Raw genomic sequence first — 18,415 nt, forward strand, 5'->3', positions numbered from 1 at the left:
CTTCCTGTGTCTTTGTCTCTGCCTCTTGTTTAATTGTAGTAGCTCCTGTCTCTTAGTCTTGATTTGTCCCTGCTGTGTCCTCAGCTGTCTCCACTTTCCTAATCACCTTCCTGTGTATTTGATTCTCAGACTTTCCTTGCCTTTGTTCTGCTTCTTGTGTGCTGTCTGTGAGTGCTGTGGTTTTGTCCTTATGGCCTTAGAAACACATTTATGCAAAAACAGAGTATCTGCAGTAGTGCTGTTTTAGTTTATCCTTTGTCTTTTCCGATAAATTGGTTCTACTCTGCCTGCCACACACAGAGCCAAAGCAATTTATTATTTTTTGTTATACAGTATAAACTCTTTGCAAATCCTGTTGACTACAGCTTATTTACCAATATAAGCAAAGATGTTAGACATAAATCATAGAAACCTGGAAAATCACCTGTTAGCACACCACGTGGTTTAAAGCAGGTGTAGCTTATGATTGTATAGGCCTGTATGTAGCTGCTGTTGTAAATGTTTATTCTTTTTTTCTGCCTATCTTATTTCATAACCTCTGTTTTGTGGGCACCGTGTGTGACTGCAAGCCCAGGCGGGCACAAGTGACTCTCTCCCTCTCTCTTTCTCTCTCTCTCTTATAGCTTACATAACGCAGTTTATCGCTGCAGGCGGCTGTCGCAGCTCCACGCACACCAGTGGGTTTCTGTGGTCTAGCAGGACACGGATATAGAAAACAGGAACTGCATCCATCACCTGTCATGTCAACTGTGAAGCTCGAGCGTGCAGGTAAGCTTCCTCCTTGTTGTGAATACTGTACAGTAATACTGTTCAGATTACACAGAACGATGCGCTGCTGGTTTCATAACTTACAGGAAGCAGCACGTTTTACAAGCCACGAGCATTTGAAGAGCACTTGATAAAATCGCATTTATCATATTTACATCTCTATAAATCAGCTGGACTGTTGAGAGCGCGGTGATGGGCGGTTGTGGCTGTATGTACAGTAATATCAGAACAGAGTGTTCTTTCAGCCTTACGTTGGTATGTGTGGATTTAATTTCACAGGCCGGTGGATATGAAAAACTCGGCAGGCATTACACTACCAGAAAACAGAGTAGAACTGAGGCTGTAATCGGAGACTTGGATATCTGCTGTTTAGCTACAGCACAACCGCCACGTTTATGGGGATTTTGTAACAGCCCGTCTGCTGTAGGCCAAATATAATTAGCCATAACTTATAGCAGAAAATTTCCCTTCACATCAAACTAATCGTTTCAACACAGATTTATTCAAGGTTTTTAATTTGTCACCCCCCCTGTAGTATAGTACAGCATGATAGGAAAGCGGCACTGGGTGTATTTGGATAAACAAGCTTAAAGCGACATGTTTGTCATTGTCTCAAACTCCAGAAATTAAACTTCTGTACATTTCAATTTGCTTGAGTGGATCTCCAGAATATACTGTTTAAACAATCATGTGCTTTTACTTTTGTAAAAATGAAGCCCTTCCCTGTCAGTAGTGGCAGGGGTGGATGGTAACAGTACAGCTGACTGTTGTGAATAATTTAAGTCATGCGTCTTTAACACTGGAGTCAGAGAAGCAGTTGGTGACTTTTTTCACTGAGGATCTGAAGCGGTTAAACGGGGTTCTCTCTAAAAGATCTCAGCAGGGCACTGAGCTGTTTATTGTAGCTTTTCTGAAACAAATGACCACCCTAAACTAGAACAGCAGATTTCAATGTCACTGGTTATTTTATACTTTATATTTATGTTTTAGTAGCTGTGACACTTAAATGAATGACCTTTTAAAGACAAGTAAATGAACACTTGAAAAAGTAATGGCAGGTTTTAAATGTTTCTTAATCAAGGTGAAAGTTGGGGAGGCGTTTATTTATTTATTTTTTTTATATCCCCGAGATCCTGTTTGTTTGTCCTTCTGTCTGCATTTCAGCAGTGTTACGTAAAACTTACCAAGCCAAATGTCATTAAACTCTGCTCAGAAGCAAAGCTTGGGCAACTAAAGAGCTCTAATGTGGCACAGACCTTAAGTGCTTATTTTCATTCCTTACTTTTTCTTAATTTATTGAGCTGCATGCAGAACTGACAGTTTCACCAGAAAAGTAAAGTTTATACTTGGGTTGCCAGAACTGTTGTTTACAGCAGTTACTAAGTAAAAGGGAAATATTGAGAAGTGTAAAGCAAAAGTTGCACTAAAGAAAGGTAATTTCTGTCCATTCTCTCATTTGGATTCAGATCAGGCAAAAAATGCCCACAATGGCAAGGTACTGAAGGGGCTGGAGACAATTGCTGCCCTGGTCCGCTCTGTTGAAGAGACCCCTGAGCCAGTAGCTACCAAATTAGAGGGAACCATTCCCTCCTGGATCAATGGCAAACTCCTCCGCAATGGCCCTGGGAAGTTTGAGTTTGGAGAAACACAGTGAGTTATAAAGACCTGCTGCAAAGTACAAAATGAACCTTTTTATAACAATGGAGTCAAGCCTTAACATCTGTGTTTCATGACAGCTACAACCATTGGTTTGATGGGATGGCCATGCTGCACCAGTTCAAGATTGAGAGAGGCGAGGTGACGTACATGAGTCGGTTCCTGCAGAGCGATGCCTTCAAAAAGAACAGCAAGCGGGACCGGATCATAATGTCTGAGTTTGGCACGCTTGCCATGCCCGACCCCTGTAAAAACTTCTTCCAGCGATTCCTTTCTCACTTTGAGAAGTTTGGTGAGTAAATAAGACAGTGGGATGAAGTATATGTGCATAATGGATCAAAAAGCAGGTTTTCTGCTGCAGTTAAGAAAAAAAAAAAACAGCTAGAGATAAAATCAAGTTTATACTAACTTTGCTTTGCTAAATCCTCCTGGGATGGAGCTTCTTAAGTGTTCTGTATATACCCAAGTTACATAACAAGGCTTTACAGTGGGGAACCAGAGGGGAGCACAAAATGTTTTACATTCCCACTGGACCCTCCAGTATAACTACAAACTGTAAATCGTATAGCAGACCAATTTCTTTAAAAGGAGAAAAGCTTTCAGTCCTAAAAAAACATGTCATCCTTTGTTTGTCTTTGCTACAGAACCCACAGACAATGCAAGTGTGAGCTTTGTGAAATACAAAGGGGACTACTATGTCAGCACAGAGACAAACTTCATACACAGAGTGAACCCAGAGACCCTAGAAACTTTAGAGAAGGTAATCTCATTTGTTATGTGCAGTAAACACATTTCTTTGTCATTGTGTAGTCTGGTATAAACACAGTATGCATCCTTATCATTCTGTTGTTTTGCAGGTGGACTGGAGTAAGTTCATTGCAGTAAATGGAGCCACTGCTCACCCCCACTATGATCCAGATGGTACCACCTACAACATGGGCAACTCCTATGGAAGAAGAGGTTTGTTCCTTGAGTCCACACTAAAGTCTGCACAGTTACATGTTTTGTTTTGTTTTTTTTAATCTTGATTTAGGAAAAAAAGAAATGAACTGTACTTTGTTGGAAGAAAGGAGGTGCAGCAGTTAGCAGTGTCAAATCACAGCAAATGTCTGGATTCAAATTCACTGGCCGACTCAGGTCTTTATGTGGAAAGTGCGTCATCTCTGCCTCTCCAGGCATTCCAGCTTCCTCCCAGAGTCCACAGACATGCACATTAGATTAACTGGGTTGGGTTAATTAGGTTGATTCTAAATTGGCCATAGATATCACTAGTTGTCTGTCTCTGTTATCCTTGTAACAGACTGGCAAACGGTACAGGGCGTACCCTGCCTCTCACGCATGACAGCTGGGATAGGCTCTAGCTCCCCCTTCCTCAGCAACTCTGAATTAGATAAGCTGAAGAGGATGGATGGAACAATGTTTTGTAAAACACTTCTCCTTCCAGGAGTCCTCTACAATATCATCAGAGTACCTCCTGAGAAGACGGAAAGCGAAGACAGTCTGCAAGGAGCCAAAATCCTCTGTTCTATTGTGCCTGCAAACAAGTCCCATCCCTCCTACTACCACAGCTTTGGTAAGCCAGCACACCAGGGTAACACTCATTATGCTTGTGTTTTTTTTTTTTTTTGTTTTGTTTTGTTTTGTTTTTTTTGTTTGTTTTTTTTGTTGTTGTTGTGTTTTGTTTTTTTTGTTTTGTTTTTTTCTCCATTTGCTGCCCTCAGCTGCAAAGCTTGGTAATCTTTTCTTCCTGCTTCCAGCCATGTCTGAGAACTACGTGGTGTTCATCGAGCAGCCAGTCAAGATGGACCTGCTGAAGATAGTCACATGTAAAATAAGAGGAAAGGCTATGAGTGATGGCATCTACTGGGATCCCAAACAGGAAACAGTCTTCCACCTCGTGAACAAACACACAGGCGAGGTGAGATGACTGTTAATATTTTTAACTGCACTTCAATATTATATTTATATACAACAACAACTGATGTTCCTGTTTATTGATTATGCAAGAACTACCAACCCTGCATGTAATGTAAATGTAAAAAGAGGCAAAGTGTGGGCAAAGACAGAATCCATTTAAATTGGGTGTGGATTTGAAACATTGGTTTTATTCCACTCCAGGCCATTAGGGGGCCACCTAGGCTGAAAGTGTCCCTCTCTGCTTTGCGCCACAAATTTGCAATGACATTGCAGTAGGAAAACTCCCTAGAGTGGCCCCACTTAAAGGGCTACACAGAGCAAACTAGGTGATTCAGAATGTAATGTAACAGATGTAATAAGCATGTTGTGTATATATTAAGCTTTTATTACTCTATGGTTTTTTTAACATAATTTGTCTTCTGAATAAGTGATGGTGATGTTGAGGAGTACTGTCCTTAAAGGAGAGTGTCCTTGTATTTACAGCTAAATTAAGTACTTGACAGAAATTCTGTAACTGTATACACTGTACCGCAGGTCAGCTCAGTGAAGTACCACACCAAAGCCTTCTCCACCTTCCATCAAATCAACGCCTTTGAGGAGGATGGCTTCTTGATGCTCGATATGTGTTGCTCCGACGACGGCCAAGCCATCAACAACTACCTCATCCAGAACTTGCGTAAATCAGGAGACGCGCTGGATGAGGTCAGTATAATTGCATGCACACATGGTTACAAAATAAATGTAGCAAGAAAAACAGATTTTTATTTTTTTGCACTGTACTTAAGTTTTGGCATAATAAATATTTATAACCGGGGAAGACAATATTGGCTTTGCTAATTTACTAAATAATTTAGTGAGAAAGCTGTTCAGTGTTAGCTTTATGGATTTCAGTCTGTTCAGATTTGAATTAACCAAATATCTAAAATGTACAAATATTGTCCCTTCCAGGTATACAACACCTTGTGCAGGGTTTTCCCTCGGCGTTTTGTTCTGCCACTGCATGTGACCAATGAAACCCCAAAAGACCAGAACCTGAACACTCGACCCTCGAGCAATGCATCGTGTGTCAAAATCGGTGATGACAAGGTGAGTTGACTTCTTGCTCATGCCTTCATTTACAGTTCACCTGTAGCACACATGCTGGAGGCAGTGACTAGAAATGAGTTGTCTTGACAACTCATACAATGTTGTACAAGTCAACAAGCAGGCAGTGAAAAATATTAAGCTTCTTATTTTGAAATTAATCTAAGTGGCAGAAGTAAAGCGTTCCCTTACTTGAGTAGAAACGTTAATGCCACACAGATGCAGAAAATTAAGTTAATAAAATGAGTACTAGGTTTTTTGGGGTGTGTGGGGTTTTTTTTTTTTTGGGGGGGGGGGGTTGGTTTTTTTTTTTTTTTGAAACTCATAAAATTTGTAAGGTTGTAGAAAAAGCCTGCTTAAGAGTAACCGCTACATTTGTAAAACTAGTGATATTGTTGGATATGTGAATATAATTTGGGATATTTATATTTAGACTGATGGGTAACATCAGCAAAAAATCTATTCTGTTATCTTAAGAGATGTTTCTGTAGTGTTTTTACAGTTTGTGTAGTTTTTGACTACACAAACTGATGGATGGAAGTTTACATAATAATTACATAATTTCTAGTATGTTAGAACAAATGTGTGCAATTGGAGTTCACATAACTAGGTTGCAGAAACATGAGCCCAGTTAAAGGTGAATCTCATGGTCACAGAGCTCGCATGCTCTACTGACCTTAGGTGGTAGTTCATCCTCTTTTTCAATAGGTGTTCTGCCAGCACGAGGATCTCCATGGAGATGACCTCCATGAGTACGGTGGCCTGGAGTTCCCGCAGATCAACTACGCCAGATGCAACACACATTCGTACCGTTATTTCTACGGCTGTGGCTTCAGACATCTGGTGGGAGACTCTCTGCTCAAGATGGACCTGAAGGACAAGACATTCAAGGTGTGTATGATACTGTGCAAAGGGCTCCACCTCATTTAAACATGAGAGACGATGAGAGAGCGTTAGTGAATTTGATCATATTCACTGCTATTATACTGTGTAAATTATTAGTTAACATCATTTAAATGGTATATTGGCTTATTGCAGCTTCTTTCTGGTTAATATCAACTGTCTTCCTACACTGCTGCAGACAATTGTCTATAAATTCAACCACATCTGGACTGTCACAGTAAAAGCTCATCTTTCAGAGTTAAAGTTTTATGTATTATAACTTAGTAAAAAATATTTTAAACTAGGTAAAACGATGCCTCAGATGAACTACACGTGAAATATTAAACCATTACTTTTGTTAAAAGTAAGTCCAAAAATGTAGAAGTAGCGTTTGGGAAAAATTAACTACATCCTGATTGCTTCCATAGCAACTGTGATTATCAGTGTGAGCAATTTGCTGCTCTGGGAGCATTCAGGTGTGTGTTAACAAATACCAGACTGGAACTGAGCCAGTAGTTGAAGAAGCAAAATTAAGATGCTGTTATTGGCTTGTAGTATCATTCTGCTCATGTCTTAATAAGAACAAGAGCAACTTTAAAATCTGGAGTTAAATTGAAAAACACTGACACTTGTGAAAATGATCATCCACAGGTCTGGTACCAGAAGGGTTTCTACCCCTCAGAGCCTGTGTTTGTGCCGTCACCTGATGCTGTGGAGGAAGATGATGGTGTCATCCTCTCGGTGGTTCTCACCCCGTCACAGGTAAGACTCTCGACTGCACAGACGTAGCAAATACATCTACCTAATGTGCTGATCATTGTGGAGCTGCATGTGTTTTATAGTTTACCTTTTTTCTTGTATTTGACTCTATAAAAAAATGTCAGTTCAAACCTTGTTGTGTCTCATGACGTTATCAGAGGTTTATGGTTTCCTGAATTTGAGGTACCAGCATGTCTGCAAGTCCGCCTAAGCTTGATTCCTTTCCGCTTCCAATTCTTTAATCAGCTGGACACGATCTATCATAAATATTCATGTGGGCGACGAGCAGAGTCATAAATATTCATTGCTGAATTTACGAGTGAATTTTTGGAATTAAAAACAGAACTTTCTAAAGCCTTCAAGATTAATGGCAGAAAGTGCACTTGCTGGCTAAATTAATGGTGCCAGTAAAAGATTTTCTGAGTAATGTAAGATTTTTTTTTTTATTATTTATTTTTTTTTTTTTCACAAAAATGGTGTTCTACTACATCCCAGTGTCCGTCTTCCTGACAGCACATTGGGCAGCCTGAATCTAAACTGAGCATTGTGCTATTGTGTCCATCTCCCCTATAGCAAATGTCAATTGTTCATTTGCCCGTCTGTTTATTTTAAAAGATCCTAATCAGTTTTAATTACCCCTGAAACACTGGATGAGGACCCTTTTTAATATTCTTTTGTACACACAATGCGTTCTGGTCCTTGAATTTAATTAAAGCTGCTATTCTAAAGACATGCGCACCTCTCAAGCATACCTCCACCTGGTGTATTGAACCTAAGTGAAGTCTTTCACCATGTGGTGGTGTGTAGAGAAGTGTGATTTTTTTTTTTTTTTTTTTTTTTTGTGTGTGTGTGTGTGTGTGTTAACGCCATCAAACGTTTCTCTCCAGGATAAAGGGACCTTCCTCCTGATTTTGGATGCCAAGACATTTGAAGAGCTAGGAAGAGCCTATGTGCCTGTTAACATGGCTTATGGCTTCCACGGTACCTTCAGTGCCTCTGCATAAACTTTTTGTTTTTTAGACTCCCCATGAATACAACGCATCAATAAGCATTAGACAGTTATATATTATCAGGTGGTACTGAGTTGCTGCTGCTTTTTATGCTTAACATATAGTGAATATCTGTAGACAGTATATAGGTGGGGATCACCAGACATATGTTATCACCATATTTCACTGACAATACAAGCAGTGTGCTGAGTATTACAATAACCTGATTTAGTAAATCCAGTAAGATTGTTATCTCTCTTTAGTAGTTTGCTGCAAATAGACGTTGGAGATTGCTGTCCCGTTTTTACTCTAATGACTGAGCCGTTAACTTGTTCTGAATAGGTAGGTAGCTTTGTCAAGCGAAGTGTGATCAGTGTTGGATGGTTTTTCGACTGGTAGGACTTGTAGGGTACAGTTGAAAGTAAATCTGTGGTCACCCAAGTGCCAAAATGTTTTTTTAAAAGAAATTTTAATATTCCAAAAATTTTTACAAATCTGACTTTTGTACTGTTTTTTTAAATATAATTTTCTTTAAATTAAAGTTTCAACATTAACACTTTTCAGAGGTGAAGTGTCTGGATTCTTTTCACACACTGAATCAGTCAAAACACATGGTTGAGAATAATGTACATAAGTACAATTTCTCACATCAAATATTCTTTTACAGTCTTTTACTGGCAAGTGGTACATTTAAGGTCCCAGGCTTCATAAAGTCAACATGTGTTGCTATTTATAACAATTTGTATAGCAATCAAATTTGCATCCTTGACATGAATATATAGATATTAATCGTTAATTTGTTATTACCTTTGTTCAGATTACTTGTTTCACAGCATAAATTAAGCCCAGAAATAGACTAAGTGGCACACAAATCACTTAAACTAAACAGACCCCATTTTACATAACAATGGGGTCTTTTTAATTGAGAATTGAAAATTGTATTAAAACTAAGTGGCATTTCTTTACCATACAGTTTTTAATTCTGTTAACTTCTGCTTCACTGTAGGGAGAAATAACTCTTAATCCAAAATTTGACAGCTTTTAATTTTCAAATTACTCTTTTGTGTTACAATAAAACATGCTACAACATGTTTAAACATTTAAAAGACACATCGAGGTCTTCAGCTCCTCAAAAGTAAGGATCGTCTTTAAATAAATGAATAAAACACAAATTTAAATTCCATTAGTGATGGTATAAACCTTAAAATTACAAGGGCTCAAGTAGAAGGCTAAAAAAAATTGGTGCTAATAAAATAATTTTGTCACAGTTAAATAGCACGTTTCTGCATTAAGGGCCAACTCTGATTATGTACATCTTATGTAAGCACATGTATTTTTCATGTAAGTGATAACTGTGTGTGCCATTTGTACTTCCTCTGCTATTCTAATGCATAATACACATTTATAGTGGTCTAAATTTGAAACGCATGCTTTAAAGTCTGGGTGCTCTTCACCCAGATTTCAGAAGTATACAGAATATCATTCACAGATGTATTTCTGGGGTAAATGTAATGGGCTAGGAAATGGTTTTACTGTGTAGAGAATTTATTAGAGGTCCTCTCTAAACTATGACTCAATAGAGGCTATTTTTCAAAAACCGATTAAACTCTCTGCACTTACACTAGAAGATGAATTTGAAAACCCATGAATGAAAAAGCTCTACATGGTTATAACTGAGGTGTGGCTTTTTGGAGGGTTTTTTTTTTTTTTTTTTTTTTTTTTTTTGGTTTCTTTGCTGTTTATAAGAGATCCACACATCATCCACTAGAGGTCAGCATGTGATGACATTTACCTCCCTTCAGTCACGTTCTGGATCTGCAGAGTTGGAACGACAACTCAATACCTGACCAGGATTTATTTAAATTAATTTATAAATTAAGAAAAAAAAGTTGTATACTACTTTGTGTCGTGTGTGTTTTGTAACCATGTTCGCTCTCTGTATTGTAAACCTCATGAACAGCAAGGCTGTTTTCAGCTTTGTGATTGTGAATCGTAACGGACCCATTTTCTGTCTCATACAACAGTCTGAACAAAGGGGTGAGGCAGGGGCAACGTCTCTGAAGGAGGTGGGCTCAACATGGCCACACGGGCTATAAGAGGGATCAAACCTGTGACCCTGTGACAGTGGGACAATCTGTAACTGCCAGCCCACCCTGCCACTTCAAAAACACACTGCAAACAGTGGAGGAGCCCGGCATTGAACTTCACAGGGGTTATTTCCAAATCTGTGACCTTAACAACTGTATTTATAGGACACTTGGAAAAGAGTGCCTCTTTGGGGGGGGAAAAAAAAGATAAGATAAAAAAAAAAAAAAAAAAAAAGGGTAGAACTTTTTTTTTTTTTTTTTAAAGACGGGGAAAAAAGGGATTTCAAACAGACTATTATCGAAACTGTGGATTAAAGCAGAGTAACTCAAGCTGCACTTTTCAGTCTGCGTGTGTGGCCAGAGAACAGATGCGCATTTTCATAGAGGAGCGTACAAAGGGGAAAAGGAGAAAAGGGGGGGGGAATGTTCCCAACAGCCGGTTAAAGCAACAGGACCCAAAACTACACCTCCAAATGTAGAAGTTTGGTTTTGTTTGCGTGTTTTTTTTTTTTTTTTTTTTTTTTTTTTTTTTTTGGTTTTTTTTTGTTTGTTTGTTTGTTTTTTTCCCTCTAACTAGTTTTTAAAGTTTTGGGATGCTTTTGTAGGGCAGAACATGCATTTTTAATATCTGCAGGAGGGCTGCAGATGGCACTTTATGTTACAACAATGGTGATTCAAAAAAAACTTTAACAGCAGTGCTGCGGCTGATCAAACCTTCAATCAGTACTCATCACTGGTGTGTTGTTTTGGTATTGTTTTATCTAAATAGAAAAGTTAGTGACTAGAATAACGATGCCACTGAATAAATGCTAAATTAGAATTGTGATTTATTTTTACATCCATCCTGTTTAGTCAGAACAGCTCATGGATCAACTGTTTTAGATTTTTTCTTTTTTTTTTTTTTCTTCTCCAGGAAAAAAGTGCTGACAGATACAGCTGCTATCTTTCCTGTAGCAAGTCCTCATATTAATCAGTTCAGTTAATCAACTTTCTCCTCAAAGTATCCTGCTGTCTTTTCAACACACAGCAGACACTCGCAATAGAAATGTATACCTAAAGATTCTTGCTGAACTCATCTCAGTCTTTTACAGCACAAACATTAAGCAGACAGCAAGTAACATGAACGACTGTGCTCATATGCACTACCCACTGTTTGATTTGCTGCTACAAAGCAGCGGGTTCTGTGGAAGCAGAATAATATCTATTGAAGCAGCCGGTAGAGTCTCAGGTCACGAATTGTGATTTTCCTGGCAGGAAAGCAGTTTGTGATCAGGCGTGGCATAAAAAGCGCAACATTTATTTTTAGCTTGTTTTTTGATGGTGATATGAATAACTCTAAAAAGCTGCTGCCTTTTGTATAAAATCACAAATGTGTGAAGCCAGACACCCCTGAGAACAGTGCTGCTGCAGTCTTCTCAGGAGGGTTACTATGTTATCGAGAAGCTGGATTTTAGTCTGGATATTGTTATATACAGCAGACTACAGAGTGTAATAATGTAAATATAGTTGTTTTTTGGGCTTTTAAAAAAAAATTACTTTGACTAGAAGATGAGCCCTTAATGTGCATTATTGCAATACATTGGTTGTGGTAAATTTTGCAGGTTATGCAGGCAACATCAGTTTATATTTTAAGCTCCACCTGACCAACAAAGTCCAATATTCTTTTTTTTTTTTTTTTTTTTTTTTAAATTAAATCTTTGGTCTACTCTTCACGTCTTTGTGTTTCTACCATTTAGTCTTCAGTAAGCACTCGTGCTTTGCTGTGAGTTTTTTGTCCATCAATGGCTAAGAGCAGCATCTGGAATCAATGCAGAAAGCAGTGAGGTGGAACTGAAAGAGCAAAGTTGCCATTTGGGAAACCAAAACAATGTGCTGAAAGAGACTTAAAATCCCAGAGTTCAGGAGAACTGACAGACATCATACCAACCATCCTCATCGATCTTTAAGCTGTTAAATACATACAATGATCCTGCATAGTGACTTTCTAACTGTTTGCTTTGTACCAACCACAAACTCACAAAATAAATATATAAAAATATGCTGTGATTTACCATAAATATTTCACTCAAAAATTAACCGTGGCAACATCATAGAGGAAAAAGAGCGTCTCCCAGTGTGTTTTGATATTTTTTCCCTACACATGAAAATTCACATTTGGCACTTTCGCTCAACCACACTATTGTTTTCATGTGTTTTGATGGAGCTCGGCCCAGTCAGACATTGGGTAAAGATGGATGCTACATTAGCTCAACAAACACACCCAGCAAACATTTTGATAGTGAATGTCACTGTTCTCTTAGTTGAAATATAGAAATGAAAGTAGTAAATGGGCTGTTTTGTTATAAAATGCTTTTCTACTCTATGGGAGCCCTCAGAGAGCTCATGCCTCATTCATACAAAAAAATATATACAAATATTTCTCTACACCTAAGTGCTTTCAATCTCCCATTTACACACATTCATACTCTGATGAATGCATCAGAGAGCAACTTGGGGTTCAGTATCTTGCCCAAGGATACTCTGCAGACAGGAGCAGGAAGGAATTGAACCACCAAACCTGCTTTTAGGGGATGACCTGCTCTACCCCGTGAGCTTAAGCCATCCTTGAGCTTAATGGACTTTCAATCAAGTTTACAAGAATTGTTTAAAAATCCTCCTTTCATCAAATGTGAAAAGATAAAATTCTCACTTGAGCGAAGAGCAAATGTGTGCAAAGCAAATCCATCCCAGTGGAGATTTAAACTGATGACCTCTCACTTCTTAGCCAACTTAGCGAGCCAACGCACACCACACCACAGATTTATAATGTTGACGTGGAGCAGAGAGATTGCTCAAGCAGCCAATGAGACAGAATGTCCATGTAAATATATGTAAATGCAAAAAAACACGAGAGAGTCTGACTGGGATGTTACTGTACATGAAAACAACATCAGCGTCTGTCAGTCTGTTTACGCGGTCATGCTGTGACCACGTTTGAATCTCTGCTCGGCGATTACTATATAAAACATACAACAAAATCAGATGTAAAAATACAATCAAATCTGCAAATTCTTGACCTCTTTTTGAGTGAAGGCGGAGACCGCTTCCAGGTGCAATAAATAAAACTAAGGGGGGATGTCAGTGAAGCAGTGGGGACACGCCCACACAGCTCTGAGCAGGGGTCTAATCAGTGAAAGTGAAAACACCTGTGTAACTGTACCGTGTTCGCGCTTTTAAATCTACATAAACCTGCAATGATCTAAAGGGGACTAATTTCTGGTGTGCAAAAGGAGGCTGCAGGAGGCTATTTAACAGTAGGAGTAGGAACTACACGTGATGCTTAAAAAAAAGACTACAATTACTGCTTTGTGGTTGTGCACCTTTGTAAACCCATCAAGCTGCAGGCTCATAATATCGTAGGAGTCTGAAAGGTGGGCACAAAGATTACTGTAACCAATTTAATATCTAAAATATGGTCCCAATCTGCCTTTTAATGTTGATATCACATCGTATCAATCGCATCGTTTGTGTGACTTTTTTTCTTTTCTTTTTTTTTCTTTTTGAGTTATGAGACCACAGTGACCTCGGAACACAATTCTAATAAGTTAATTCTCGAGTCAAGGCGAGAGTTTGTGCCAAATTTGAAAAAAATTCCCTTAAGCTGTTAAAGACAAACTATGTTCAGGAGACCGGGTCAGACGTAAGGACACAGAGAATGCACAAAACATAATAAATATGGCGTTACTTGTGCGTTGTTTAGCTTACACAAAAAAACAAAAGGAAATTTGATAAAAAATGACGCCGTTATGTTTATGTATGTCTGCCTGTGCAGGTGTAGCTCATGAGAATCTTCAGCTCCAGGAAGGCTGAGTAAGAATTTAGTAGTAAATGGTCATTTTCATTGGATTATTATGACAGCGTTTCATACAAATGTCTAACAGAATAACATATTGAAATGATAACTCAAGGTCAACTTTGCTGTTACATCGTATTTTTCTGCAAATAATACACTTTCCCTGGCCATCGTTCAGCTCTATAACTCAGCAGCAGAAGGATACATAAAGAACATATTTCACATTTTGCAGGTTACTGAGTTAACTCGGAGGCTGAATGAGATTTCCAACAGGTACGGTAACTCTAATATCTTTATGAAGGATAAATAGGGTGTGAATAATAAAAGTAATAGTATCTGAGTTTCTATGAAGCTGCTTTGATTTCAGGATGCCGTTATATGAAAAGTTATTCATTATTTATTTAGCATTTCAGTTACTACAAAATGTAAGTAAGACAGTATTTATTTCACTTTGAAAAAGCTGTTGTTGTGTTAAGGTTAAGCAAGTCTTGGAGTTAAATGTGCCTACCATGAAAAAAAGCCATCCAACAAAAACAGCATCAGGAATTTTTTTTTAAAAAAGTACAGAGAATTTGAACTTACTGACCCTGTCATTGAAAAGAAAAAAGTATTTTTTTCCACCTGTCAGGTAAAAAAAAAAACCCACACACAAGATATTTCCCGACAGATTTGTTTTGAGATGCACGTCATATTAACAACTGTACAGTGTGTTCCCAATTCGTAACAACCGTCTTTTGAGGAGCATCTGACTGCTGAAACAGAGTTAAGTTTTTCACTTCTGCTCCTCCTTTGTGCTGCATTCTCATGATAATCACACACAGGTGAGGAACCCTATTTCCAGTCTAGTCTGTTTTCAGTTACTTCATTAGTACAGTGAGTGTGCTGTGTATGTGTGCCTGTGAACACTATTCAGAATCAAGAGCATCCTTTGACCTCAGAGCACTGTGTATGATTTGTCAGCCTGGCAGTTCCCTGGCATGCGTGTTCTGTAGACTTGCACACAAAAAGCAAATACCCGTACACTAAACCCCTGCTGCAGTGTTTTCAATACATCCAGCCTGATTCACGTTAACCCATAAAACATGTCTGACATATTAATCAGGTCTGCATGTGGGGGTAGCTCTACTATTGCGGTGCTGCTCAGGGCAGGGCTCTCATTGGGCCATCTTACGCATCCTAGCGGCCAATAAGAGAAGGCTGATTCTCTCCTCTCCTAGCAACAAGACTCCTTCTCTGCGAGCGAAGCAATCAGCAAACTGACACCTATAATTTTACAATATGAATAATTGTAACTTTACAGTGTTGCAGAAGAAGCAGAGAAGCACGAGTCTGTCCCTTTCCACATCGAGGGAACATCTTTGTTTTCTTCCTTCCTGCCTTTTCCTCCCTCTCCCTCCTCTTCTCCATCTTGGCTGCAGCCATGCCTCTGAGTGAATTCAGGCAGCTCCCATCTTACCATCTTAAAGGAACAGCCCTGAATATTTTGTTTTTTTGTTTTTTTCTTTCTGTTCAAGGGCATTGTGGGTAATGGTCTGTACTTGTTGACCTCACAGCGCTGAATGGCGGGGCCTCTCTCAGGAGGGAAGGAATACCTTGGCACAGAGCTATCATTTCCCCGAGACACTACCAACCTCTCAGCTATGAGCTTCTCTTTCTGTGCAGATGTTCCAGCTACAGCTTGGCTTGTTTAAAGAGTCTCAACAGAAAACAGAATAATAAAGGCAGCTGAATATGTTCATATGCAGTATTACTACAGAACAGATAAAAGACAGGAGCAAATTCTGTCATGTCAGATGAAACCAAAGAAAATGTTTGGCCTAATTGAAGGATTGCTGTACTCTTTAATGACTTGGCTGCGGTTCTTGCACAGCACCTGTTGCCAGGCTACAGCAGTGCACGTGTCCGACCCCTGACCTCAAATGCATTCCTGTCCTTGCCCCTCTGGGAGTTAGGGAGAGCAGAGCACATGTTACATGTCTGCACAGCAGCCTGAAACAACCAGAAATGACTTGAATTTTTCAGCTATCGTATGACTTGTTATGAGCCGCAGTTTGCTGTGCTAGAGATAAAAAACTGTCTTTTTTTCCCCATGCATGCTAACTCAGTCTTTGTGTATTCAAATTAGGCTCGAAAGCTGCAGGGCTGAATACCTGAAGAGAAATGCCCGCACTCAAAAGTGTCATGGCTGTGTGAAATTTGACATGTGGCAATTATAGCAACAGTCCGACCTTACACTTGCTAGACTTCTCAAATTTAGCAGAACAATATCTCATGGTCATTATAGGTCAATTGGGGTGGGATGCAGAAAGTGTCTGGCGTGTCGAGATGAAGATAATTAAGTACCCATTTGACCTCGTGTCCTTTTCAGCATCTTCGGTCGAGTATCTAAATTGTCCAACAGCAGGGAAATAATCCCCCACGAAGCTCGTTTTGCCCAGTTTCAATGAAGACGGACAAGAAGAAAGCACTCGCTCTTTGAAGTGCGTTCCCTCCGTCTTGCTTCTGCCCCACCTTCTGTCCAGTGGAGCAAACCGTTGGAGTAGGAGTTGCTCTAACAGACAACCAGAGTTTAACCTTAGGTGACCCTTGCTCTCATCAGACCCGCCCTCTTCTGGAGGAATGCTGCTGATGGGAGTTTTTAATATTCCCCGGCCCTGTGTGTCCTCAAATGTGGCGGTGCGGCATTAACACAAGCTGACACCACAGATTAGCCACAGACATCAGGAATGCTGCGGCCTTTTTGTGCCACGTGGATTTTGGCCAAAAGAGCCTTTGGTTGCAATGGCCACAAAGACCTGCGAAAAACAAGTCCATGACAGAAACACGGAGACTCCTCAGTGAGTTCGTGGTTCGCTAGCCATCAAGGTACAAACCTGTGGTCGGTTTCTGTGCAAAGGTAAGACTGCACAAGCGCCAAATTGAACGTGCACTTCTGACAGTCAAGGTCACAGTGGGTTTTTAAGACTTTATTTAACATGCAGAGCAGATGACCACAGGTAAACACATAGCATTAAGATAAAATGATATTAAATCTTCTTTTTATAAGGCAACTTTATTTAGATAAATGAAACAGCAATTATCAGTATACTATCAGTAGTTTTTATTATTGGCCTGTTCATCATCAGTCTCCTCAGCAACGTTAACATGTTTATGGCTGAGGAAAAAACAGAAGGGCTATTCTTCCTACGACTTTAACCTGTTATTTAATCTATTCATTTCAATGTATTTCATGTGCGTCGCATTCAGTTTACATGTAGTTCGGCTAATTTTGGTTTACTTGAAATGATTTGCTTCTGTTTCTATTTAAACGTAGACATCGGAAGCTTCTGAACATCTGGATACAATGTGGAATCCATTCATCACCTGTAATTTCTGTATGCATAAACTGCTATTACTTTAATTCATATTGCTCATGCTGGTATCCCACCTTTCCTCTCAGCAGTCTTACCCTCTGCACGGATAATTCCTTTATCCTCATCCTCAGCAGGGGATTGGATTATTTGATGCTTAGAGATAGTATTTCATAACGGAGGTATTTTACTGCACACGGGTCGTGCTTCAAAAGTTCTTGAAGGATCACATTTATACTTTTTCATCTTCACATACCATTTGAGCTAAGTTCTGCGTGACATGGGGCCATAAAACCTTTCTCCCTGTTATTGTAGGATCCTAACTTTACAATATAAATCATCTTCAGACAACTGTTGGTGTGATTTGACACTATATAAATAAAACTGTACTGAACTAAAAAATAACAGAGTTTAGGTCAAACTAACTACCAGACTCATTGTCTCACTAACTGTTTGCTCGTTGAGCTGTTGTAAAAGCATGTGTGAAAAAATGTCTTACAAGCTGGTTTTAGCAATTTGGAAAAATTTCCTCAGGTGGTAGCGTGCATCCTACTTGCCATCCAGAGACTGTGTGTCACAGCTGTGAAGCATGTGGCCTTTAACACCAACACACAGTCAAGCAGGCCACAGAGAAAGCTCCTAAAGTCTGACTAGCTACTCTGACACAGAGTCAGAGCAATGGGTAATCTGTTTGTATTGCTATTAATCTGACCTGGGTGTATGAATAATATTACAACCAATATCCAGAAAAATCATAAAAATGATATGAGAAATATACACCAAACCCCTGAGATCTGAGCCATTTCTTTGAGCCTTCTGTAAATAAAACAACATTTCAAAGGTTACACTGCTTCTGTGTTAAACTCTAGTTCCCTCGCTCTGTGCTTGCATCTTCTCTATTGTAAATGCTAGATGAATGAAAGATGCCTCTTGGAGTGAGAGTTTGTTCTGTGCGACATTCACCAATGCACTTCTTTTAATTTCAGATTGCACACAACTAAATTCCTTGATTTTATTCAGTGGCCTGCAAATAAAAGCAGACTGAGTTTAAAAAATAGGTTACATTATCAAAATGATGAACCAGGTTTTTAT

At 39.2% G+C, this 18,415-nt stretch overlaps 1 protein-coding gene across 1 annotated transcript; it reads left to right on the forward strand.

Annotated features, from left to right (window-relative positions):
• The first annotated feature begins 627 nt into the window (after window positions 1–627).
• Window positions 628–8,578, forward strand: LOC134635706 (carotenoid-cleaving dioxygenase, mitochondrial-like). Its single transcript, XM_063485177.1, has 12 exons — window positions 628–768; window positions 2,235–2,418; window positions 2,505–2,716; window positions 3,069–3,184; window positions 3,282–3,384; window positions 3,869–3,997; window positions 4,182–4,342; window positions 4,876–5,043; window positions 5,290–5,427; window positions 6,133–6,315; window positions 6,958–7,068; window positions 7,953–8,578. The coding sequence occupies exons 1-12, from the start codon at window positions 741–743 to the stop codon at window positions 8,067–8,069; spliced, it is 1,650 nt and encodes a 549-aa protein (XP_063341247.1). The 5' UTR covers window positions 628–740; the 3' UTR covers window positions 8,070–8,578.
• The last annotated feature ends 9,837 nt before the right edge of the window (window positions 8,579–18,415 follow it).

The sequence above is a fragment of the Pelmatolapia mariae genome, linkage group LG10_11, assembly GCF_036321145.2.
Source record: "Pelmatolapia mariae isolate MD_Pm_ZW linkage group LG10_11, Pm_UMD_F_2, whole genome shotgun sequence".
NCBI lineage: Eukaryota > Metazoa > Chordata > Actinopteri > Cichliformes > Cichlidae > Pelmatolapia > Pelmatolapia mariae.